At 45.8% G+C, this 24722-nt stretch overlaps 1 protein-coding gene across 2 annotated transcripts in view; it reads right to left on the reverse strand.

Annotated features, from left to right (window-relative positions):
- Positions 1–14540, reverse strand: part of LOC134578341 (solute carrier family 22 member 6-A-like) — a 36452-nt gene extending 21912 nt beyond the window's left edge. The window contains exons 1-3 of one of the 2 annotated variants that reach the window (XM_063437327.1): positions 14468–14540; positions 13643–13977; positions 9748–9851 (exon numbers count right to left, since the gene is read on the reverse strand). In XM_063437327.1, coding sequence (XP_063293397.1) covers positions 9748–9851; positions 13643–13939 — 401 coding nt within the window. In that variant the 5' untranslated portion in view covers positions 13940–13977; positions 14468–14540. Of the gene's footprint in view, positions 1–9747; positions 9852–13642; positions 14228–14467 lie in introns of those variants that run through there. The other variant, XM_063437328.1, reaches the window with a different exon arrangement.
- Between the last annotated feature and the right edge of the window lie 10182 nt (positions 14541–24722).

Below are 24722 nucleotides of genomic sequence, written 5' to 3' on the forward strand. Positions count from 1 at the left end.
TAGATGGTAGACCTTTACTTGAGCCTGTTATTTTCCGTGAGACCATACCTGTTAATTTAACTGTTGGTATCTTGCATGAGGAAGACCTATCCCTGTTGATCATTTCCTCTCCTTCTATTCCCATAGTCCTGGGGTACTCCTGGTTAAAGAGACATAACCCTATCTTTAATTGGGAGTTAGGGGAGATAGTTTCATGGGGTCAGAATTGTCAAGAGAAATGTTTGCGGAGGGTCTCGCCTCTTTGCCTGGCTAACACGTCGGCTAACTCCTCTAATCCTACAGAGACACAAATACCGCCTCAGTACCTGGATTTAAAGGCAGTATTTGATAAAAAGAGAGCCGATACCTTACCTCCACACAGATCCTTTGACTGCAAGATTAACCTACTTCCTGGTACTATGCCTCCCAGGGGTCATGTATACCCGTTATCTACTAAAGAGAATTCAGTTCTAGAGGAGTATATTCACGAGAATTTAGACAAGGGATTCATTAGGAGATCCTCCTCCCCTGCCGGGGCTGGATTATTTTTTGTTAAAAAGAAGGATGGTACACTTAGGCCTTGTATTGATTATCGAGGTTTGAACAAGATAACCATTAGGAATGCTTATCCCATTCCTTTGATTACCGAACTCTTTGATCGTTTAAAGGGTTCTAACATTTTCACCAAGTTAGATCTCAGAGGGGCATATAACTTGGTGAGAGTCCAGCAGGGACACGAGTGGATGACGGCGTTCAATACTCGATACGGTCACTATGAATATACAGTTATGCCTTTTGGGTTATGTAATGCACCGGCTGTATTCCAGGATCTGATAAATGAGGTTCTTAGGGAATTTCAGCATGAGTGTGTTATTGTATACCTGGACGATATACTCATACATTCTAGAGAGATTGAGACTCACCACGAACAAGTCAGAAGGGTTTTGCACAAACTTCTTCAACATGGTCTGTACTGCAAATTGGAGAAATGTAGTTTCGATCAATCCCAAGTAAACTTCCTCGGTTATGTGATCTCTGGGGAGGGATTTAAGATGGACCCGGATAAACTCCAGTCCATTCTAGATTGGCCTCTACCCAAGGGTCTTAAGGCCGTTCAGAGATTTATTGGGTTCTCCAATTATTATAGGCGCTTTATTAAGGGTTATTCTTCTATTATTGCGCCCATTACCAATATGACCAAACAGGGGGCTGATACTAAGAATTGGTCTAAGGAAGCTCTCCTTGCTTTCAAAACTCTCAAGGAGCTTTTTGCTTCCGCCCCAATTTTAGTTCACCCTAATACCACTCTTCCTTTCCTACTTGAGGTTGACGCCTCGGAGACTGGCATAGGTGCTATCCTATCCCAAAGGCTAGGTGTGGATAAACCGTTACACCCATGTGGATTTTTTTCTAAAAAATTGTCTGGTGCTGAGAGCAGATATGACATTGGTGACAGAGAACTACTAGCTGTTATCAAGGCTTTAAAAGAATGGAGACATTTATTGGAAGGGACATTACATCCTGTTACTATTTTAACGGATCACAAGAACTTGTCCTATATTGGAGAGGCCAAGCGATTGTCCTCCAGGCAAGCTCGTTGGTCGTTATTCCTCACCCATTTCAATTACGTTCTCACTTATAGGCCTGGTTCGAAAAATTCTAAAGCCGATGCCCTATCTCGCCAATATGAACCTTCTGCTTCATCTGAACCGGTTCTGTCCTCTATTGTACCTAAATGCAATATTATTGCTAACACAAGTCTCAAAATCCATTCTCCGTTGCTTGCCCAGATCATGAAGTCACAACATCTGGCACCTGGACAGACTCCTCAGGGAAGAAACTTTGTTCCTCCTGAACTCCAATTGGAGCTCTTACAGTGTTTCCACGAAAGTAAGGTGGCTGGTCATCCTGGCATTCGCAAGACTTATTCCCTGATCTCCAAGGATTTCTGGTGGCCTTCCTTACGAAAGGATATTAAGGAGTTCATCGGAGCTTGTGAGATTTGTACCAAGACTAAACAGCCTCACACATCGCCATGTGGTCTATTACACCCTTTGGACATTCCTGAGAAACCATGGTCCTGCTTGGCCATGGACTTTATTGTGGATTTACCTGCTTCCAAGAGACAGACTGTTATTCTCACGGTGGTTGATAGATTTACTAAGATGGCTCATTTTGTGCCGTTACCTAAACTCCCGACTTCTCCTGAATTGGCGGAGATTTTCGCGAGAGAGGTTTTTCGCTTACATGGGATACCTTCTGAAATTGTTTCTGATAGAGGTTCTCAATTTGTCTCACGATTCTGGAGATCCTTCTGTTCTCAATTAGGCATCAAATTGAACTTTTCCTCTGCCTATCACCCCCAGTCTAACGGGGCTGCTGAACGTACCAATCAAAAGATTGAACAATATCTGCGCTGCTTTGTTTCCGAACACCAGGATGATTGGGTCGGTTTGATTCCTTGGGCGGAGTTCGCACACAATAATCTTGTTTGTGATTCTACTCGTTCTAGCCCCTTCTTCATGAACTATGGCTTTCATCCTTCCATTTTTCCTTCGGTCTCTTCTTCCCAAGGAGTACCGTCGGTTGATGATCATGTCGCCAATCTGAAGAAGTTGTGGGATCAGACTCGTCAAATTCTCCTGCATAATTCTATGTTGTTCAAAAAACACGCTGATAAGCACAGAAGGGCGGCTCCAGTTTTTGTTCCTGGGGATAGAGTATGGCTGAGTACTAAGAACATTCGTTTAAAAGTTCCCTCTATGAAGTTTGCTCCTCGTTACATAGGTCCTTACAGGGTTCTGACTCGTATCAACCCGGTTGCGTATCGCCTAGCTCTGCCATCTGCCTTACGCATCCCCAACTCCTTCCATGTGTCTTTGCTGAAACCGCTAATTTGCAACAGATTTTCCTCTACGGTTTCCTCACCTCGTTCAGTTCAGGTGGAGGGTCAGGAGGAGTACGAGGTCAACTCCATTATCGATTCCCGAGTCTCCCGGGGGAAGCTACAATATCTAGTCAACTGGAAGGGATATGGTCCTGAGGAGAGGAGTTGGGTACCTCAGGAGGATGTTCATGCCCCTCGCCTCCGCAGGGCGTTTCACTCCCGCTTTCCATCTCGTCCCGGTTCCTTCCGCCCGGTGGGCGTATCTGAGAGGGGGGGTACTGTCAGGGTACCTGAGGTCTCTACCTCTGAGAGAGGTAGAGACTTAGTCGTTTATCCGTCTAGACGAGCCGTTTCCTCCGTTCCTCGCGGTCCATCCAGTCACTTAAACGCTGGCCGCGAGGGATCCGCTTCCTTTTCTAACATGACGCTCAGTACGTTACGTCATGACGCCAATCCCGAGTGACCTGTCACTCAATTGTCCGATATCAAATCAGGACTTGTCGGAGGCGTGTCTACTCTCCGGAGTCAGGGTATTTAAGCTTGCTTCTCTCTTCAGCTCATTGCCCTGTCGTGGTTCTAGCTTGTCTAGTCACTCAGTGCTCTTGTATTCTAGTATTCTCTTTGGTTCTGACCCGGCTTGTTGTACTATTCTGCTTATCTCTGTTATCCCTCTGACCCGGCTTGTCTCTCGCTTACCTGTCTTCTCGTTCCCTCGACCTCGGCTTGTCTCTGACCATTCTCTGTTATTCTCTGTACGTTAGTCCGGCCATTCTAAGGCCCGGTACACGTACCTTTCTACTGTTTGGACTCTGCGTGTTGGATCCCTGTCCCGATCCTGACACTTCGACAGCGAAGAACCATCCTCGTGTCGAAAATATGAACCTCCGGCCGCCGCCCGGACTCCGTGGAAGGCCGTGGCGCACTTGACCGGGCACGTGCCCCCACCTGGGAGCTCCCGCAGCGTAACCAAGGTCCCCTTACCCATCATGTCCGTTTTGGACCGCCTCAAATTGATCACCACCTTGTCACTCCACACCTCCACATCCGCTGCCTGAAGCCCCCCCGCCCCTTGGCGGTTGCTGCTGACCAGCTCGCTGATCCGAAACGCCCCGAAAAAGGCGAAACTAAAAACCACAGAGAACAACAGAACTTCGTAACTCGAAAAACACACACCGGGCAAGGCCCCCACAATCCGTTGCAGCAGCTCAAACGACACCGGCCTCCTGGAGTCCACCGACACTTTCCCCCTCCTTAGCCCTTTCAGTGCCTGCCTCACCAGAAAGTGTTTCGTGGCGTCCTCCCAACCATTGAATTTAAACAAGAAAGCTAGCGCCGCCAGCTTTCGCCCTATCACTGCTGCTGAAGACCCTTTGGTAACCGATCTACACACAAGCCACAACAGCGTGTCCAACCGGCCCTCCCGCGAGGGCTGGCCCCCCGACTGTTGCACCAAGTCCTCCCATTCCCCCCACACCTTACTGTAAGCCGTCCATGTAGCGGGGGCCAGGGAGTCCCGTATCAGTCCACCAAGCATGATGTCCCGAGCCGCCACATCTCTTCCGGGCAAGACATCCCCTCCTCCTGTGCGCCCGGCGCCGCCTGCCGAAACCTCTCCCACTGCGAACGAGATAATGCATCGGCAATCACATTCAACAGACCGGGCACATGCCGGGCCCTAAAAACAATATTGAAACGCATACACAACAATACAAAACAGCGGAGAAGCCGAACCACCGGGATAGAGGACGCTAACAGCCCATTCACTGCGTCCACCACTGCCATATTGTCCGAAAAGAAAACGACCTTCTTGTCCCTCAACTGCGGACCCCACAGTGACAGTGCTACGACCAGCTGGAATAACTCGAGGAACGCCAAGTTGCGGATCAGCGGGCTGACCCTCCACTCCATTGGCCAAGTCCCCGCGCACCATTGCCCGGAGAAGTAGGCCCCAAACCCAACGCTACCTGAAGCGTCCGTGAACAGCTCCAGTTCCTGAGACGAAGCGACCGGCTCCCGAAAAAACACCTTCCCATTAAACTCCCGCAAGAATTCACCCCAGACCTCCAGGTCGGCCTTCATGGCCGCCGAGACCCGGATAAGGTGGTGCGGGAACGCCACCCCCGCTGTCGCCCGGGCCAGGAACCTGTTAAATACCCTGCCGACTGGGATCACCCGACAGGCGAAGTTAAGCCGGCCTAGCAGCGACTGAAGCGCCCGGAGCGTGACCTTCTTTGCTCCTCGTACCTCCGCCACTGCCTGCCGCAGCGCCACCAACTTATCCTGCGGCAGCCTACACTCCCCTTTGATCGAGTCGATCTCCAAGCCCAAGAAGCTCAAGCACGTCGTGGGACCCACCGTTTTGTCACCCGCCAGGGGGACTCCAATAACATGCGCCACCCATTCCAGAGTCCTCAATCCCCTCCTGCATTCCTCCGAACCGGGAGGCCCGACGCACAGGAAGTCGTCCAGGTAATGGACCACCATCCTAGTGCCCGCTTCCAACTTCACCACCCATTCCAGGAACGTGCTAAACTTCTCAAAGTATGCGCACGATATCGAGCACCCCATGGGTAAACACAAGTCCACATAGTAAGCCCCCTCAAAATGACAACCCAGCAGGTGATGGCACTGCGGATGGATTGGTAACAGGCGGAAAGCCGCCTCAATGTCCGCCTTAGCCAACAACGCCCCCCGTCCCGCTCGCTGCACCAGACTCACCGCCTGATCGAACGAAGCGTACGAAACCGAACAGAGGGCCTTGTTGATGTCGTCGTTGACCGACGACCCCTTGGGGTAGGACAGGTGATGTATCAAGCGGTACTTGCCGGGCTCCTTCTTAGGAACCACCCCCAACGGTGAAACCCTCAGATTAGGTAAGGGGGGCTCGCTGAACGGCCCCGCTACCCTTCCCAACTGCACCTCCTTAAGCAACTTTCCCTAACCACCCCCGGAAATTCCCCGGCCGACTTCAGATTGCGAAGCCGTGGCACCCCGTCCCGGTCCCGAAACGGTATTACAAACCCCTTTGAGAACCCCTCTTCCAACAACCCAGCATCCGCCCTGTTAGCGTATTGCTTTAGCCAGGGTAGCATCGCGCCGACTTTCACTGGCGTTGCTCCCAGTGGCAGGGGACGCGGCCGAACCTCCGCCCGCTGCGGGAGCGGACTTCCCCTTCTTAAAGCATCTGTGGAGGCCGTGAGTCCCTCCGCACCCTGAGCACTCGTGCTTAAAGCGACAGGTGGCCCCCCACTTGCACTGCCCCTCGTTGAATGACCAACAGTAGCCCCGTTTCTGGTTGGCCGACACGGCGGTAGAAGCGCCCGTGCCGGCCCCGGACTGAAAGGGGGACGCTTTTTGCGCCATCATCAATTTTATCCAGAGCGGTAGGTCCATCTGGTCCCACCGCATCCCCGGATTAGCGGCCAGACGCTGACGAAATTGCTCGTCGTACCGCCACCATGCTAGGCCCCCGTACGTCCTATATGCTTCCCAAACCCCGTCCAGGTAACAGAAGAGTTGCGAACAGCGCTCCGCCGCCTTCTCGCCCATCACGCTGGCCAAGATGCAAAAAGCTCTGAGCCAGTTCCCAAGCGTTTTGGGAATCTTCCTGTACCTCCGTTTCTTTTCCTCCTCCTCTTTTGCGTCTTTTTTATCCTCCTCCTTGAGGTCAATGTATTCCTCAAGGGGGAGAAGCGAAAAGAGCTCCACAAATTCACCTTTCCAGATCCTCTCCTTCACCTCGGGCTTGAGGTGACAGCCTAGAGGACCCGCAAACGAAACGTGGACGTTCTGTCTCGCCGCCTCCGGGACCCCCCCAAGCAAATTCTCACCCTCGGTCCCTACACTGGAAGCCTCCGCCATGGGGGTCGCGCCCCCGCCTCCGTCTACACCGCCCCCGGCCCCGGAAACCCCCGCTGGACTAGACCCGAGGACCTTCCCTTGTGGAGCCCAAACCTGACTACAATCCCCTTCCTTCCTATTCCCCTCACCCCAGGAATCAATCAACTGTCTAATGCCCGCTAAAAGCTCCCCCGACTGCTGAAATGACAGTGCCTCACCTTCCGAACCCCTTGCCGCCGAAGGCCGTGGAGTTGTCATCCGGCTCTGTGCGACCTGCCCCAAGCGTTCAGCTGCTCCGGGCCGTGGGCCTGTGGCGCTGGGTCTCACCCGGTCCACGGGCGACCTTGACGACTCCTGTCCTGCTGCCCGGTCCGCCTCGCCCGCCGGCGACCGTCTGGAAGTCCTCGCTGCGTAGGGTCGCGCCCCCTTGGCGGGTGACCGTCTGCGAGACCTGCAAGGAGAAGAAGACAACTTGGGTAGGCTGGTCGTAGGAACCCTGCCCCGTCCTCCCTCCTCCTGGGACCAGTCACCCAACTCCCTTCTATTCGTCCGCCTTCGAGGGGTAAGAGCCTGCGCCGCAGTCCGCACTCCCTTCGAGGAACTCCCACTCCTGGAACTATCGTCCCGCAGCGTCCGTCCCCTACGCCTGGCGGGGGGCAACCCACGCCGCCCCCGGGTGTGGACCTCCCTGCAGGGGCCCCTGCCGTCCGACTCTGATCCCCTCCGGTGGTCGCTCCGCGACCTGTGTCTCCTAGCTGCTTGCGCTCCGGCCCTGCGGGCCTGCCCTTTGGCGGGCGCCGATCTCCAGCGCTGTCCCTCGCTGGCGCTACCGTCCGTCAAGTCTCCGCTTTCCCGACCAGCCTGACTACGCCCCCGGCCTAGTCGCACGGGAGACCCTGGCGAAGCGCTGCGCTCCTGCCCTCTGACTGGGGACCCCCCATGGCGTCTCGCAGCGCTGAATCTGTCCTGTTCCCTCCGAGCCCTAGCAGTCCCCTGCTTACCACCTGCCACCCTACCGACACCAACCATGCCAGTACCGGGACCCACCCCCGGGGTAGCCCGTGGGCTAGTAACTGAGGGGGCAGCAGCGTTGGAGGGCGACTCACCCGGGCGATTCGCAACCGTGGCTCCTGCTCCTCCAGCAGCACTTCCAGCACTCCCGGAACCTGCTGCCAAGCCTGCCGTACCGCTCCTCTTCCGTCCGCTGGCCTGCGCCTGCAATGGCCGCTTCCTCGAACTCCTGGCAACATCAGAAACTTCTCCGTCCCTTCCTGTAAAAAAGGACACAAAAACCGAATGTTCGGCAGTTTTGCTGCTTCCACGTTCGGCAGCCGAACAGCCGGCAGTAGAGCTACCTCCACGCTCAACCCCCGAACGTTCGGCAGTGGTCTTGCCTCCCCGTTCGGGAAACGAATGTTTGGCAGTATTAGCACCTCCACCTTCGTCTCCCGAACGTTCGGCAGTTTCGGCCCATTCGCCAGATCTCCTACCTCCACGTTCATCTCCCGAACAGCGATCCGCCTACCTCCACGTTCGCTCCCTGAACGTTCGGCAGTTTCCGACTCGGTTCCTGAACCCGCGGCCTGCGACTCCGGCCTCGCCTGACGGCCGTTTCGTGCTGCCACACCGCGACGACGCCCACGGCCGGTTCCACCTGCGGCCTGCCCGCCAACCGCCTCACTGCCGCCCCGACGACCTCTGGAGGGGCTCCTCGGACGCCGGGAAGCTGGAACCACGCTGGGGCTCAGCCTCTGCGGGGGCCTTGTCCTCCTCACCGGCCTCTGACCCTGGGAGCTACCAGATCCGGACGGCAGAGCATCACCAAGACGGTCCCTCAGCCACTCGAGACCCCTCTCCTGCACAGCAGCCCTGACTCCTTCCAGCCAATCTTCCATCTTCCTGACAACCTGCAGAGGAGACAAAAGAAAACAAAGCCACACAAATCCTGCTACAACGAACAGGTAAGTGTAACTTTGGATTAAAAGTGCCGTTAGACCTAAGATGGCCGCTACTTATACCCCCCTCGTAACTCCTCCCCACTCCATGTCCTTAGACCAGCCCCCAACTACTGACAACTAGCTGCCTGCCTCCTGGCAATGTCAAGGCCCATTCCCCTTAGCTGCGCTGCTCCATGGGCTTCAGAATGTTCCTGATAGAGATGCAATGATTCAATACATCTCTATGAGGAGATGCTGATTGGTGGAGTGCAGCTTGTTGCCGAACATGCGCAACAGCCTCCTAATGCTTTCCTATAGGAAAGCATTGGCTTGGCTGAAATCATCAAGTTTGATGATCTCAGCCAAGCAGGCAGAGAGGGCCACAACAGACCCGCACAGCACAGGAAAGAGTAGTTTTATACCTTTTTAACCAGGAATAAAAGTTCAAGTTTGTTTCAAAAGTATAGAGTCATATAGTATGTTTGTAAAAAAAATCTGCAGAGTCATGTGATACTATCTACGTGTTTGTGTGTAGAAACATCAAGAATGGGAATATTCCCAGGCAATGATTGGTTAAAAAAAACTCCACATGGTTAATACTTGTGCCACCAAGGGTTATTTAATTATTTTGCGGCAGGCAGCCAGTGGATTTAGTCCAATTTTTAAAATCCGGGCCAGAATTTTTACGATCTAGGTCCAGATTTCACCCATTCATGCAAACGTTCGGTCCTTCTGAAATCCAGACCATATTCAGGTTCATTCGTCATGTATGTAAAATAGAATGAAAAATATATGGAATTCACATTCTGAATGGCCTCACACAATGGTTTTGCTCCATTCCATATGGGGTCATTCAGAGTTTAGTGAATAACCTGTATATCCCTTCCTGTTGCTGAATGTTTGAAAGCTGACTTGCCATTCAAGCTGTAAGTTAGAAAACGTTATTGATCAATTATCGACGCTGGATTGTAATATACTCTACAGTCACAATTACAGTTTTTAAACATTGTCTATTAGCATTTATCCCTTGTGAACCAGAATATATTAACTTGTATTTGTACAAATCTCAATGATATGTTCCGATTATTCTGTTCAACATATTACCTGTCTGCAAGTGGTCCATATACTATTGCTCCTACCAGAACCCCCGCCATGTAAAGGGACTGGGCCAATTCCTTCATATATTCCCGTTGACACACCAAGTTCCACTGTTTCAGAACAGAATATTGTTAATTTGTTGCTGTGTGATTAACATTATAATCAGATGCATTTCTTGTGTACATCAGTGCTGCCAACAGTTTGCTTTTAAAAAAGATCTTGTGGGTATATTTTTAATGATTTACTGTGCATTCATCATATTAAACACTGCTGAATATTATCAAATAGTATGCAGAACTGTTCATAAAATGCAGATGAATGTAAAATAATCAGCTAGGTATACAATACTGAATAGCCCCATTCTAGCTTCTTAACTTGAAAACACCTTTACTATAAACCATATATATATATATATATATATATATATATATATATATATATATATATATATATATAGTGATAAAGTGAAGACAGAGAGGCCTTTTAACCCCAGGGGAAGTACGTGTTGTATGTGTGGTGTGCAACACAAAGCTACATTTAGTTATGGGCCCCTGGGGTGGAGCATTTGAAGAGCAGGGTGGGCCAATGCTCCACTCCTCAGTTTATACACAACCGGGAGAAATAAGGTCCAGGCCAGAGTTTTTTGGAACTGTCTCCAACCCACTGCTGAGATGCAGATAATCAGCTGTAGCAGTGGGAATAAACCCCTCCCTGCTAGGCAGGTAAAGGGGGATGGCTGGCTTCCTCCCAGGAAGCAGGTAGGTTCTCTCCAGTGAGAGTCAAGGCTGGCTTGGAGCACTGGGAGTGCAGAAAGGGAAGCAGTCAAGGCTGGCTTGGAGCACTGGGAGTGCAGAGAGCCGACAAAGACACTAGGTTGGTGAAACCAATAATTTTTGTTATAGTTTAACCCCTGAGAGATAGGGAATCTGATGTGAGTTAGTGCTCAGACGAGCTAGGCTTTTTGTTTATAGGGATTTGTGTTATATTTATGTTTTCATTTGCTGCTCTCTTCTGTGTGGACTTACAAATAAAGTGCCTGAATTATATGAAAATAAAAGGACTGTGCCTGTTGTTTACCCTAGAGGACCGTGCTATCTGCAAACAAGGATCAATATATATAATTTTTTTTTTTTACAATAATCACATTAAACTGTGTATATATTGTATTATTTTAAACTGTATAACTATTTTACTATATTTTTTAATAAATATGTTACCATGCCTTGCATGATATAGGCAATTGCATCTAGACATCTAAATCGCAGGGGAGAATTAAATTTGGTGTCAAAGCGTGCTTTGCTGCTTACTAACCACCATTATGGGGGCTGTGTTCTGTTACTAGATATACCTTTCTCTTTACATTAAAGAGCAGTTTCCAATTTTCCCTGGTTGACCCTCTTATAACATTACACTCTACAATACGTTAACGTTAAGGCTTGCTTTATTTTAGGATAGAATGAGGCCAGAATGACATAAGCAGCAGTTGGTGAAAATGATGCTGCATCTGAATTGAACAGGTTGGAAATAAATTGATGCAAATGCATTAAACACGGTGACCCTACAGAATGACACGAGTGCCTAGTTGCCTGGGAACAATGTGAAGATGACAATGGTGCGTTAATATTGGTACTCTCACAAAATGATGCAAGCATCTGAAGGGGTAAAAATTGTACAAGTTTGATGCAGGTGTGTCAGTGTGTCGGAATCAGAGGGTAAACATACAAAGACCAACTTTAACAAGACTCCAATTTCACGCCCTCTCTGGAACTTAAAGGAACGTTACAGTCAACTCCAAAATTTAGGTTAAAGCGGGACTGTCACCATCTGGGTACTTTGCTGAATTTGCAAGGTCCCCAGACAGTGGCATTGCTGGTGGCCAAGGGAATGGGGGGAAGGTGAAGGTGAGATTACTTTACTCAACCTGTCCCTCACGAGCGCCGCCATCTTTCTCACTCTACTCCTCTTCAGCTCCTGCACGAGAGTACAGCATTAAGGACTATGGGGGACCTCTATAGTCCAGCCAAATCTCTGCAAGTCTATCGGGAGTCTCAGGAAGTCAGGCAGTGGAGAAATACAGAGGCAAAATAGTCCCTACATTATCTCTGTATATCTCTTGACTGGGTTGGAATTTTAGTGAAATTCCAACAGAGTCTAAATGAGTATTTCATAAAGATTTTATCTGCCATTTAGGCGTTAAATTACTTATGTTTCTGTTTATGCAGCCCTAGCCACAACTCCTCTGGCTGTGACTCACACAGCCTGCATTAAAAAAAAAAAGTTTCATTATCAATCCGGAGTTAACTTACTTTAGAAGTTTTTATCTCCTGCTCTATCAATTGACCTTTTAATCACATACAGGAGACTCCTGCAAGGTCTTTCAAGCTTTGAACAGTGCTGGAAATAAGACATTCCAAATGAAACAGAATTTGCCATAAAGGAAGTTTAAACATTAGATCTCATTTTACAGGAAGTGTTTAGGAAGGCTGTTCTTGCAGGAAGGTGTTACTAAAGCTGCATAAAAAAAAGTGATTTAACTCCTAAGTGGCAGAGAATTGAGCTGTGAGACTGCAGGGGCATGATCTATACACCAAAACGGCTTCATTAAGCTAAAGTTGTTTTGGTGACTATAGTGTCCCTTTAATCACCAGCTGCTTACAGATGTGAGTTATCTCCCTGATAAGTATAATGACGCATTTTTTTGTAATTTTGTAATTATTTTTTTTACACCACTGCTTCCCAATTTGTATGTCCCTTTATTCATTCTCCCTGGCCTTCTTTTTTGAGGAATATTGCTTTGATCGCCATTAAACTAGGTGATAATCTTGAAGCTGTGTGTCTTAGTCATCCATGTCGTCCCCCACACACACACACTATCTCCATAATTGTTATTTTAACTATTGCTAGCTTTCAGTTGAGCTTGCATTCAGCTAAGGCATATTCTATTTTAATCCATCCTACAGTATGTATAATGTTTTTATCTAATTAAATTTTTTATTTTATTTTTTAAAGTATTACTCCAACCTGCTTTTAGAAGTGGTCATGGTTGTAGGAATCTCTTTGTGCAGCTTTTTGGCTTAATACGCCGCCCATACTAATATTTATTCACTTTTTTGTCGGGCGCTAGTTGCAACCCTGCAACACGTGACTTAAGCAGCCCGGAATGGTCTATTGTTAATTCTGTGCAAAAACAGCTCTGGATTTCAGGTAAGTTTTACAGACTTTCTTAAATAAAGGGGGAGGACAAACAACTAATGGACAATAGGGCATAATGTTAGGGGAAAAAAAAAAAAGTTTCTGTAAGTTCCTGTCTTTCTCCACGACAACTCAATTTAAAAATCATGTTATACATATTAAAAATGATTCAAATATGTGGCCAATCAGGAGTAAGAGGCCATGTGCATGCTGTTGGACATTGATGGGCATGGAGGGCTCGAAGCACAAAGAATTATAAACATTTATGCAAATGTTTATTTATACAAAATTTTCAGCTGCAATTTTCAATTTTATAATTTATTTTTGCATATTTGGAATATTGAAAGGGTTATTCACAAAAAAGTGAGAATTAATTTAAAAGTTTAGGCCAAAGTAGTCGAACTGGAAGCATAGCTGACTTTGTCTATTCTGTCCTTAAATTTCAGGCAGTTTTGTACTTTCTGATGAATATAAAGTCTATTTTATATTAAATAACCACCTGCTTATGTCAAGTGTACACAAATAGCAGAATGGGGTACCTGTGGTCCACAAGCTCGTAGACTAAAAATATTGTATTCTCTTCATCCTTCTCTGGACTTTTTGGATACTGAAGAGAAGTGAGATATATGTGGAAAAACAGCAGGAAAGACCATAGATGCCAGTCCTGTTTCAAGCTGTTATTTTAAAATTAAGTCCTAGCATCACCTACCTCATTAATGATAGTTGATGTGTATACACTCAGATCATAATCCCAGCCATCATTCTCACTGCAGGACTCCGTGTCATTGGTCAGGAATGAAACAAAACGAGTACAAGGATCTGTTGGTAGGCGGTTGTGGTACATTGTGATGTTAGAGCGGCAGTGATGAGGTGGTACAGCAGCTGTGAAAATCTGCATAAGGTTGTGAGTACCTACAAGAGTTAGTGGAGCACAGAGGAAGAAGACCATAGTCGCCTGAAACGGGGAGAAAAGGCTGTCCTTGTCCAAAACATCCTTTAACGCCATGGAGAAAAGTTGCCAAAATTCCAAACCTTTAAGACTAACTTAATGAGAAAGAAACAATCCGTATATTCTATAGCACAGTGTTAGAACAACTATAACAACCATCCAACACCTAAAGCTTTCTTTCCCAACAGATAAAACTGCTTTGTAGCTATCAGAAATGGTCCTCCGACAAATAAAACAATAATGGACATGGAGATCTAGAAGCACGATGAGTTCTTATATATGCTTTGAACTCCCTAATGAAATAGAAAGGACATACAATGTAAAATTTGACACAACCACCAACCAGAAAACCTGGCAACCAATACAACAAACTGGAAATCAATAAATACAACACTTCTGCAAAGAAAACTAATGCTCCGTGGTACAAAATAATTCTAGAATGGAAAAAACTACCTGTAGTAACAAAAATGCCCTTCCAACAGAGAGACAGATTACATCCAACAAACAGAAGATCTGACAATCATTTATTTCATAAATCCTTATAAAAACTATTGAACTGAACAACCCACCAAAGAAAGACCATACCATCTAAAGAAAAGGACCGTAAAATTAATATAAATATGACTTAGCATGACTTGTTCCTCTTCGTGAGACTTCAGAATCCCGATACGTTAAGACAGATTCATTTTAAATTATTGCACATTATCAAACACCTAAGCATGACTTGGCATCCAGTTAACGATTTGCCCATGTCCTAACTGATGAGTGACGAATCAGGTCAAAGGCGACAAGATTGTAATTAAATATTTACAATTCAGGATTTGTTATCTTCTTGCATTGGTTTTCAAATCCACAAGTTCAATGACATTGTGTACCAAAAACAACAATAAAAATTAAAAAAAGGTATGTAAGGTACTCATCTACAGCACAAGTGCAATATCCTGGTCTATTCCTTCAATAAAAAAGATCAAATATTGTATAGGCAAGAAATACTAGATTTGATTTACACTTTTCACACATTGTTATGCACAGTACTTTACATCATAGTGTACACCCAGAGAGAATAACTAACCAATTGTCACAATTCCAGGTGATGGTGTCATCTTTTGCAATGATGAGAGAACACCGCAATTTGAATAGTAAATAAAAATACTTTACTGGGGGCGGGGCCTGGCAGCCAACTGAGGCAGACGTGTGTCACAGGGGCTCCTCGACAAAACCTGAAATTATACGGATTACAGGGGTATTTCACCCGATTTCAAAGACAAACTCGACTAATTCACCTGCATATACCGTGCCAGCAGTCCGGCAGTGACTTGTAGAAAAATACCAAGCACACATGGCAAACTGCCCTGGAGGCCTACAGTGTCAAGCGGAGTGGAGGGGATGGCCGCCCCTTCACCTCACTAACATAGCATTTTGGGCCCTGTCCCCCCCTCCCTTTGGATCTGTGGGGGTTATCCCGGTCCCCACTGGCATGCTGATCTAAAGCACCTGCACACTGCAAGCCCTGCGGGACCGGACACCCGAGATCATATAGCTGCATGGTGAGCTCGGAAGAGTCATCCAAGATGGCGGTCACGCCTACTTCACAGGAGCAAGAAGGAGATCCTTCTGACCCAATGCAGCAGTCCATGAAGCGGCTGGAGGAGATCTTTACTCGCTTTTGGGCAAACTTTGAAGGCCGCACAGCACCAGCACCCCACAAAGCTCAAGAATACAGCTCGGTAAGAGGGTCCCCTCAAGACAGAACCTTTACTCACGCACTAATATTGCCTATCGCAAGCCCGCCCAAGCAGAAGGCCGCCAGGGGCATAACTCCGAAGCATCGCCCACGCAGATAGAGGACACCCCTTTGCCAACAGCGACAGTCTAACAAGACCCCGCACTACTCCCGAAAGGGGAAAGAACGGGACTCAGAGATTCAGAGCTCAGGACTCGCTGAAGCTGTCAGTTGCACAAACCTGGGGACTAAGGATTATCTTGTCCTGCTCACACTGTGCCACTACGGACAGAGCCTACTTTGTTCCCATTAAATGCCTCCCAAGTCTGGGCATAGTGTGACTCTGGACTTCCCAACTGTGCAGCCCTACTACCGCTGGTGCTGTCTAGCCCTAGCCATCTCTGGTTGCCCTATTCCCCTCCGCAGACAATCGCAGACCAAGTTTTGTGTTAGCTAATGTTATCACTGTGCACCCTCTTGCTTTGCTTTTTTAAAATATGATCCTTCATGTGTTAGCGTGAAATATACTTTTCTGCATAAGGTCGGCCCCAGTGGCATATTCAGCCTGATTTCACTATAATTGTCAGCATGTAATAACCCACTCGCAAAGTCTCATAAGCATGGCAGTTAGTAGCTCCGGTTTCCCTCACACATAGCCATGCTTCTCCAACTCGTGCCACTAGGGTTAATGTACCCTTCCGTAATATGACATGCTACGGTTTACTCTAGCTAACCTACATTCGTCCTCGTGGCATACATGCTGAGATTTAGTTCATTTATTTTATTTTTTCTTAACCATGTACATGCATCTAAGCAAAACGTTAGCTAGTGCCTGTTAACTTTTATGTATTGATGTTGACAATCCACTGACATAGCTAAATACGCCTGTTTATAATACCTACTCCTTAAAAATGTGCTACTTCCATGCCATCTATGTGACTTCATGTGATATGCTGTTTTGTTACCTGTGCACAACCAAAAATAAAGATTTTTTTTAAAAAATACATATACTTTACCTATTTGGCATAGATTGTAGCTTGTGAACTCTTGGTGTTTGCCTTAATATTAATATGCTTAAGTCAAGAAGTTAACTCATATTTTAGCATAAATCGTAAACAGCATTACATTTTCACAATGTATACAATAGGACCTCTTTGAGAACTCAAGTTATAGATTAATAATTGTAAAGAGATTGACAAGAGGTTATGTTGGGGGAGAACAATGTAGCTCTGAAGTTACGGAGTGAAGTCTTCGGAAGTTTATGATGGAAGGTTGGGGCTTGGGATAATATGATTTTTGTTGGCTGAGAGAGGCAACTGTAATAACGGTTCTGAGGAAACGTAGTCGGGATTGGAGAGCCGAGGTCGGAAATCAATAAAAATTTGGTTGGAAGATGACCAGTAAGCTTAGTCATGTGAAGATTAAGAAAATCCAAAATGATGAACTAGGATAAAGAGTTGATACAGGGGTCAGGGTTGGAGAGCCAAGGTCAGAAGTCAGTGATGGGGGACAAAGTTGAGAGGTTTATCCAAAAGTGTAGTCAGGTATCAAGAGCAGAGCTCCAGAGATCAGAAGATGATTATGAGGACAGTTATTGGACGAGTTACTGTGGGCCCACATGAACTGAGGCTGCAAAGAAAAGTTGTTACACATGTGATATAACAGAATGTGCTACAATTTAATAATCCAACAATGTGAAAGCCAGAGAGAAATGTTTGCACCATAATTGACCACTTCACTTGACTCTTCAAAATGTAGCCATACTCACTCCTATAGACGCTCATAGCAAAATAGGAGTAGTGGGACTCGTAAAAACTATTTATTGCTGTCCAAAGCATACCTATAACAGACAAGAGCACTCACAGTGGAACGTAATGACAGACACACGCACGCCTATGCCTCGTGGGTAACTTGCCGGGTTCCGAGAAAATGCTGATGCTTGGACGCTGAGACACAGAGACCAACACTGCGGTGAAGAGGTTCATGTAAAGGCATAGGAGATCAGACGAGACAGCCCCCGGTTTCTATAATCTGGCCAATGGAATTGAGAAAGAGAAAGAAGTTGTGAGACGGCAGAAAAAGACTGTTTGGATAAGCAGCAGTTAAGTGCTCGTATACACACTAAAAAAAAAAAAAAAAAAAACACACTTCCTCTATTGACATTAATAATGACCTAGCCAAGATCGAAGAAAGACTAAAGGCAATGGAAGAGAAGATGGATAATATCGCTTTACAAACAGAGACCAACACTAAGGGGTTAAGAACACTAGAAAAAAAAAACGGAAAATCTACTAAACAAATTTGAAGATCTTGAAGACAGGTCACGTAGAAATAACCTCAGAATTAGAGGCATTCCTGAAAATATCTCACCATCTAGAAAATGAAAAATTGTCATGTTCCTGAGCAGGGTCAGAGAGGAGACGTTTGCCTGGTTGAAACTTTGTCTTTTTAGACATAACAATTTACATGAAGGAAAGGATTAAGGCAATATGCCATTAAAAGGATACTTTGAGAGTTTAAACAGAATAAAGGCAATATGCCCCAAACATGATATCTTGAAGTAAATGAATAAAGTCATATATATATATATATATATGTGTGTGTGTTTGACGTTATAGAAGTTTGTGGAATGTCACACTGCAGCTAGGTTCAGGATGATACAGGGTTGAAAGGGTTAAAGCTGGTAAGTACTTTCAGTGTAATATAGTACATGTTGCTTAAAGGATTATGCAGAGTTGCAGCAGTTGAGACAGGTAAGTAGATTCCAGTATAATGAAATACAGGTTGCTTACAAGATCATGCAGTGTTGCAGCAGTTGAGACAGGTAAGTAGATTCCAGTATAATATGGTACAGGTTGCTTACAGGATTTTGCAGAGTTGCAGAAATTGAAGATAAGAGTTTCAGGAGGATTCCGGCGACGGGACACACAGAGTCTCCATAGAGGATCGGGATGTTTTCAGGAGCCAGGATACAGGATGTTTTCAGGATGTCAGAACACTGACTTCAATGTAAAGGCCATTAGAAGAGTTGGGTGTTGCCTTTTATAGCAAACTTGGAAATTCACATGAGGCAGGTGAGAGAAACTAAGGATTGACTAGTGGTTAGGGAGGCAACTAGAGGCGAGAAACAGGTATTGCAGCAATAAAATAAAACAATACCTTGGTTGTCAGGATAGAATCCTGACAAGAATATTGTATAGATTTTTTTTTTTAATTTTTGGAATTACTCCCAAATAAAGAAACCAATTACATCGAAAGAAGTCACAGAGTCATGAAGCCTAATTCTGTGCCAGAACATGCACCAAGAGACATGATCTTGTGCCTGCATTCTGTTTAAAAAATACAAGTGGTACGGGCCAGTGCTGCTAAGGAGGTAAAAGATTCACCTTATTCACATTAAAATTAAAAAAAAGTGTACAGTCAAAATTAAAGATAAAACAAAGGTAAAAAAATATATAAAACATAGCATTCCATTATGTTAAAATTAGTACATGAGTGTTTCTGTTTAAACGAGAAAAGCTGTAATAAAGTAGGACATAGAAATAGGAGGGATAATATACTAAGTAGTTTTCATATATCACGCTAAAAATGAGAAAGTAAGGTGTAGGTCAGAAATAGTTATAAGAGAAGTATAACACTAAGGGAACATAACTATTTATATATAGATTTACACACTCAGAGGACATCCATAGTACAGATAAATATTGTCTGTGGTAGTCACCGGATTTTTACATAAAATACATTTGTAGTTGGGGACATAAAGCCGTAATGATAATAATATAATATAAGTAGAAGTAAGCACAAGTCTGTTGTGGTGTGCCGGAACCGACGTATGGGGTAGGCCTGTAATAAACGAGGGCAAAAAGTTGATTTATACAAATAACCTTTATTACACACATATTACAAAGCTAAATTTTTAAATGCTAATCTTAATTCCTGTTCTGGATGTAGTATATAACTGGTATATGCTGCTGACTTCCAGCGTCCTAACCTTTTAACGATCTGTAGCGGCTCCAATTCTGAAGGAGTGGCCAGAAAAGCAGATGGGTCAAGATCAAGTCTTATAAAAGTGTTCTAATGTATAAAATGAATTAAATGGTGGTCAGAGGTTTGCCATGTTAAAGAGTAATGGCGTATTTGGGTTTAGACCGTCTAGTGTTGAACAATAGGAGTCCAGTAATTTAACTGGACGCCAGTGATTATCGGTGGGGTAGTTGCATACTTCCATAGGAGGGACTAATTGGTTTGTCTTGGTGTGATCAATGGTAAGTACATAATGATCAGTATCTTTTGCAGGCTCATAATTTTTTTAGGTGTAGATGGTTGGGTGTGGACATAATAAGCCATAGAAGGCCAGATAGGCTGCCGTTTAATTGATCAGATTAGTGCTGGTTTCAAACGGATTGGTGTCTAGAATGTCTGAAAGTGTACGAAAACTTAGGCCCATCAATAAGTTGTCTAGTAGTGGTAGTGTTTTTGTCCAAACGTTGTATGCCTCTCAGTATATTCTTGAGGATATAGGTAGACATGAAAGGATTCGTGCTAGGTTAGGCACTTAGGATGTGAAGTTGTATCCCTGTGAGGTAGAGTTTTATGGTGTTTAGTGATAATTTCAGGTTAAGGTGGCAAAAAGAGATAAATCGCCACTATGGAGTCTAGGAAATATGTGTCGCTGATTTGATAGTTAGAAGTTAATTTGGTATAGCGAGTGAATACCCTATTGTAAGTCCTTGATGTATTGGTAAAGAGAGCAGAGCTGGCCAGGTATTTGCTGTGAGCCATGAGGCGATTTAGTCCAGGATTAATTCTTGGTATAGGGAGTGCTGACCGGACTGATGATGGCTGTAGGGTGTGCTCTGAGGAATCCTGCAAGTTAGAACTAGACAATGCATCGACAGCTGTATTAATGCAGCCATGGATGTGTATTCAAGTAATATGAAATTGTAGTGTAGCAGCTAGCCAAGTCAATCTTATAATTAGTCTCAAGTTGTTGAGTAATGCGAATCTGCCCTTATTTATGATGTCACAAGCCGCTTTGTTGTCGGAATTTTTTTTTTTGCTTTTCCTTACCACAGGTACCCTTAGGCTTTGGATGCTGCCATTATAGGGTAGATTTCAAAAAGAGCTGATGTAGTGTGGAACGAGGGTAGACCACGCGTCTCAACTGGCCAAGAATCTCTGAACCAGGAGTCACCAAAGAAAGCTGTTAACCCTGTATGGGCTGCAGAACTGGTCCATATGATGGGATCCACGAGTTGAGTAGACCCACCGGTCTGAGCAACCGTGGTTGCTGGTCGGGTAGCCCTTTGCCGGGGAAACTTGACTTGTTTGGAGACAACTTGACTTGTTTAGCATTAGCTAAGTGAACCGGAAGTGTAGGATTCTGAATGAACCCAGCGGTGACTGTTCTGTCATTGAGGGGGCCTGAGTTTTTATAGCCGAGTAACCCCTCTCACAATTACAGGCTACACCTTTATATATATATATATATATATATATACATATGGAACATGGGGGGGTGGCTGCACTCACCTGAACATGCTTAAATGGGGTGCTGCTGGGGGCCATATTATACAATAAACAATACACAAGATCCAGCGCACTCTCCTATCTACTAAACAGCAACTTTAATGTTGACAGATTTTATTAGTTTTTAAAAGGTTTTTTTTAAAAACACCTTATCTAGGCAAAAAATAATGGGGATTTAGTTACATTATATGATCATACATTGCATAAGCCTGCCACAACGTCAATCTATAAACATAAAAGAAGAGTAATTACAGCGTTTGCTTCATGCCAGTACTATAATAACAGTTAGTGGTGTAGATAGCAAAGTAGTAAACATTTAGCTTCTATGGTAATTGAACATTTTGCGTGGGCTAAGCAGTTATAAGGGTCTGTTCAACTGTGTGTGGAGTAACTAGTGTGGCGTGGGTGTCGCGTGGCGCTGCTTGGGATAGCCTAGCCGTGACGTCTATGGAGTAGTGCCCCCTTGGACGTCTTAGTTTAAATTGTCCGTCTATTATTGTAGGCGTAGTTAGGGGTACTCCTGAGCTTTGTTTGGTGCCTGAGTCCATGTCTATGTTTAAGTTAGTTGTGTTCTGCGACCCTGTGTGTGGACGTTTGTCAGGCTAGTGTAGTCCTATTTCTGTTGGGCTAGCTGGGGGTGTTTGGCGTGATGGTAACCAGGTGTAATTCTGGCGCCTTGTCTGGCGTGGTTAGGTTGGCGTGTCCCCTGTCCGCTATGGGCCCAGGGGAGGAAGGGGGGGGGGTGTTTAGTTTAATGTGTTGTGTGTCACCAGGGGTTATGTTTTATGTCACGTCTGGGTAGGTTTGGGCCATCTTGTTGTTTTTTCTTTTGTTTTAAACATTAAACGTTAGAAACATGAGGAACAAGAAAAACAAGAAAAAACAAAAAGAACATAAGCATTGATGGTGATATGGTTGTGTGTAAGCCTCTTCTTTCAGGTCACAGGGCTTGCATCTGCTCCCCTTGGTGAGGGTGGCGTGTTATCCAGAGTTTTTGTTCTAGTGTTGAGTGGTCTTTTAGCGTGGGCAGGTATTCCCAGTGTATTGAGTAGTGCTGGACCTTCTTCTGGGTCGTAGATCTTGTAGGCTTTGTCGTCCTTGGTGATCCATAGTGTTCTAGAGGTTGCCCATCTGTATGCAATTCCGGCAGTTTGGAGAGAGGTGGTGGTGTGTTACAAGCTTTTGTGCCATACCAGTGTGGCCCTGCTCAAGTCCTGGAAAAAGGCAATGCAGCACCGTTCGAATTCGTATGGTGATTTCCCCTATTTTGTCTGTTAGTGTCTGGCAACTTAAGATGAGGTCGCGGGGAGCATCGTGTGGAGCTTGTGGTGATTTGGCGATCCGATATACTCCGTCGAAGGCAAAGTGTTTGGCCTGTCTTGAGGGTAATAGTGCGACCACAAGGCACCGTATGAAGTGTGGCAGTTTGTCTAGTGGTATTGATTCCATTACCCCTCTGATTTTCACATTTTTTCTTCTACCTCTGTCGTCCAGTAGGGTGACTTGCCTGGTGAGCGCGGTGTGTGAGGCTTGCATTTGTTGCACTGTGTCCCTCATGTCGTTCAGACCTCGTTGTAGGGTTTGCACCTCTTCTTCTGTGGCCTGGGTGCGGGCTGTGATAGTTTGTACTTCAGCCGCTAAGCCTTTAAGGTCAATCTGCCACAATTTTTGGAGGTTTTGTTGTAGCCCAGTCAGCATTTCCTGGATTTCTTGTTTAGATGCTGGGGCCCTTGCCCCAGTGGTCTGAGGGGTCTCTCCGTCTGCTGTGGTTGGTGCTAAACTGTGTGGGGGGGCTTCTTTAACTGACCATGTAGGTGAGTTCTCTTTGGAGGTCTGGGCCCGTGTGGACGGTGTTTGTAGCATTAGGCTGCTGTGTCTGGGGTGCATGTAGCGTTGGTTTCTGGGACCTCCGCCCCATCTCCTGCTGTGAGTAGTAGTTGGGGGTGGCTTGCTGTTTGCCGGTCTCCAGCCACGTTGCCAGCTCTCCGGCAATGTCTCTTGGTCGGGTGCCCATGTGGTAGGTCGCAGTACCTCTCTTGCGGCGTTTCGTGCCCGGGGCTTGAAAGAACGGCATCTGCCGGTTCCGTAGTGGGCTCGGAGGTGTGTCCCGCTCTTTGTGTCTGCAGGCTTGGTGTGGTTCGGCTGTTATTAGCTGTTTTTGGCCCTAATCCTTCAGAACCCCTGGAAATGGCGACCGCTCCGGTGTGCTGATAGGCTCCGCCGCGGGTAAGCATTTTTGAAATCACAATTCAATATTAAATGGCTAGTAAAGGTATAATTAGTTCAGATCAAACAGAAGGACTTTGAGAAGCTCAACAGATAAAGAAATACCAACATAGATAAGTAAACAGCTGTAGACATAAATAAAATAGATGACAATAATATCAAATTGAGTTATTTTATTAATTAATCTTTTTTTTTTCTCTCTTTTTTTTCTCCCTTGTCTAAATAATTAAAGAATAGGAACGTGGCAAAGGAACATATGGTCCAAACAACTGGGCCCAAAGGGAGTATGCCACTGTTCCATTCAGAACCAATAGGCTTAGTTAAGGGTTTTAGTAGACACTCTGAGGAGGGAGTTGCTGACAGGTCTGATAGGGAGAGTGATTCTCCAGTAGACTTGAATATGTTTATTGAATGGTCTAGAATGTTTGGTTACATACTTCATACTGTCATTGTAGGACAGTTGAGACTATGTTTTATGTTGTTTAAAGGACCACTATAGTGCCAGGAAAACAAACTCGTTTTCCTGGCACTACAGTGCCCTGAGGGTGCCCCCACCCTCATGGTCCCCCTCCCGCCGGGCTATAGTTGGAGGAAGGGGGTTAAACACTTACCTTTCTCCAGCGCCGGGCTCCCTCGGCACTGGGGACTCTCCTCCTCCTTTGGACGTCATCGGCTGAATGCGCATGTGCGGCAGGAGCCACGCGCATTCAGTTAGTCCATAGTAGAGCATTCTCAATGCTTTCCTATGGACACTGGCGTCTTCTCACTGTGGAAATTACAGTGAGAAGCGCGGAAGCACCTCTAGCGGCTGTCAATGAGACAGCCACTAGAGGCTGGATTAACCCATATGTAAACATAGCAGTTTCAGCAGGCAGGATTAATCCTAGATGGACCTGGCACCCAGACCACTTCATTAAGCTGAAGTGATCTGGGTGCCTATAGTGGTCCTTGAAGTGTTGAAAAGCAATGAGTTTCCTAGTCCTTCCAGATGAGAATAGAAGGTGGATACAATATGATTATTAGACTGGCTACAATTAATGCACAGTGGATCAATTCGCATTTGAAAAGATGTACGATAATAGATTATATAAAAAAGAGCATATTCACATTGGGGCTCTTCAAGAAACCCATTGGACGATGGAGGATAAACATAATTTTTTTTTTTTTTGTTAATCAAGTTTTTATTGAACAGTAGTAGGAAAGAAAAAAAACAAAGCAGGTGGGCACGCAGGCCCTCAATTATTCGGTGTCAGATGAAGTACAAAGATTGTTAACATTGAAGTCGACCTGACAATCAATAGAAAATTAATGTCGCTTTTGATAGTATTTATACAGGTATATTTTAACAGCATATATCCTTTC

The sequence above is a fragment of the Pelobates fuscus genome, chromosome 12 (genome assembly GCF_036172605.1).
Source record: "Pelobates fuscus isolate aPelFus1 chromosome 12, aPelFus1.pri, whole genome shotgun sequence".
In the NCBI taxonomy this organism is placed as follows: domain Eukaryota; kingdom Metazoa; phylum Chordata; class Amphibia; order Anura; family Pelobatidae; genus Pelobates; species Pelobates fuscus.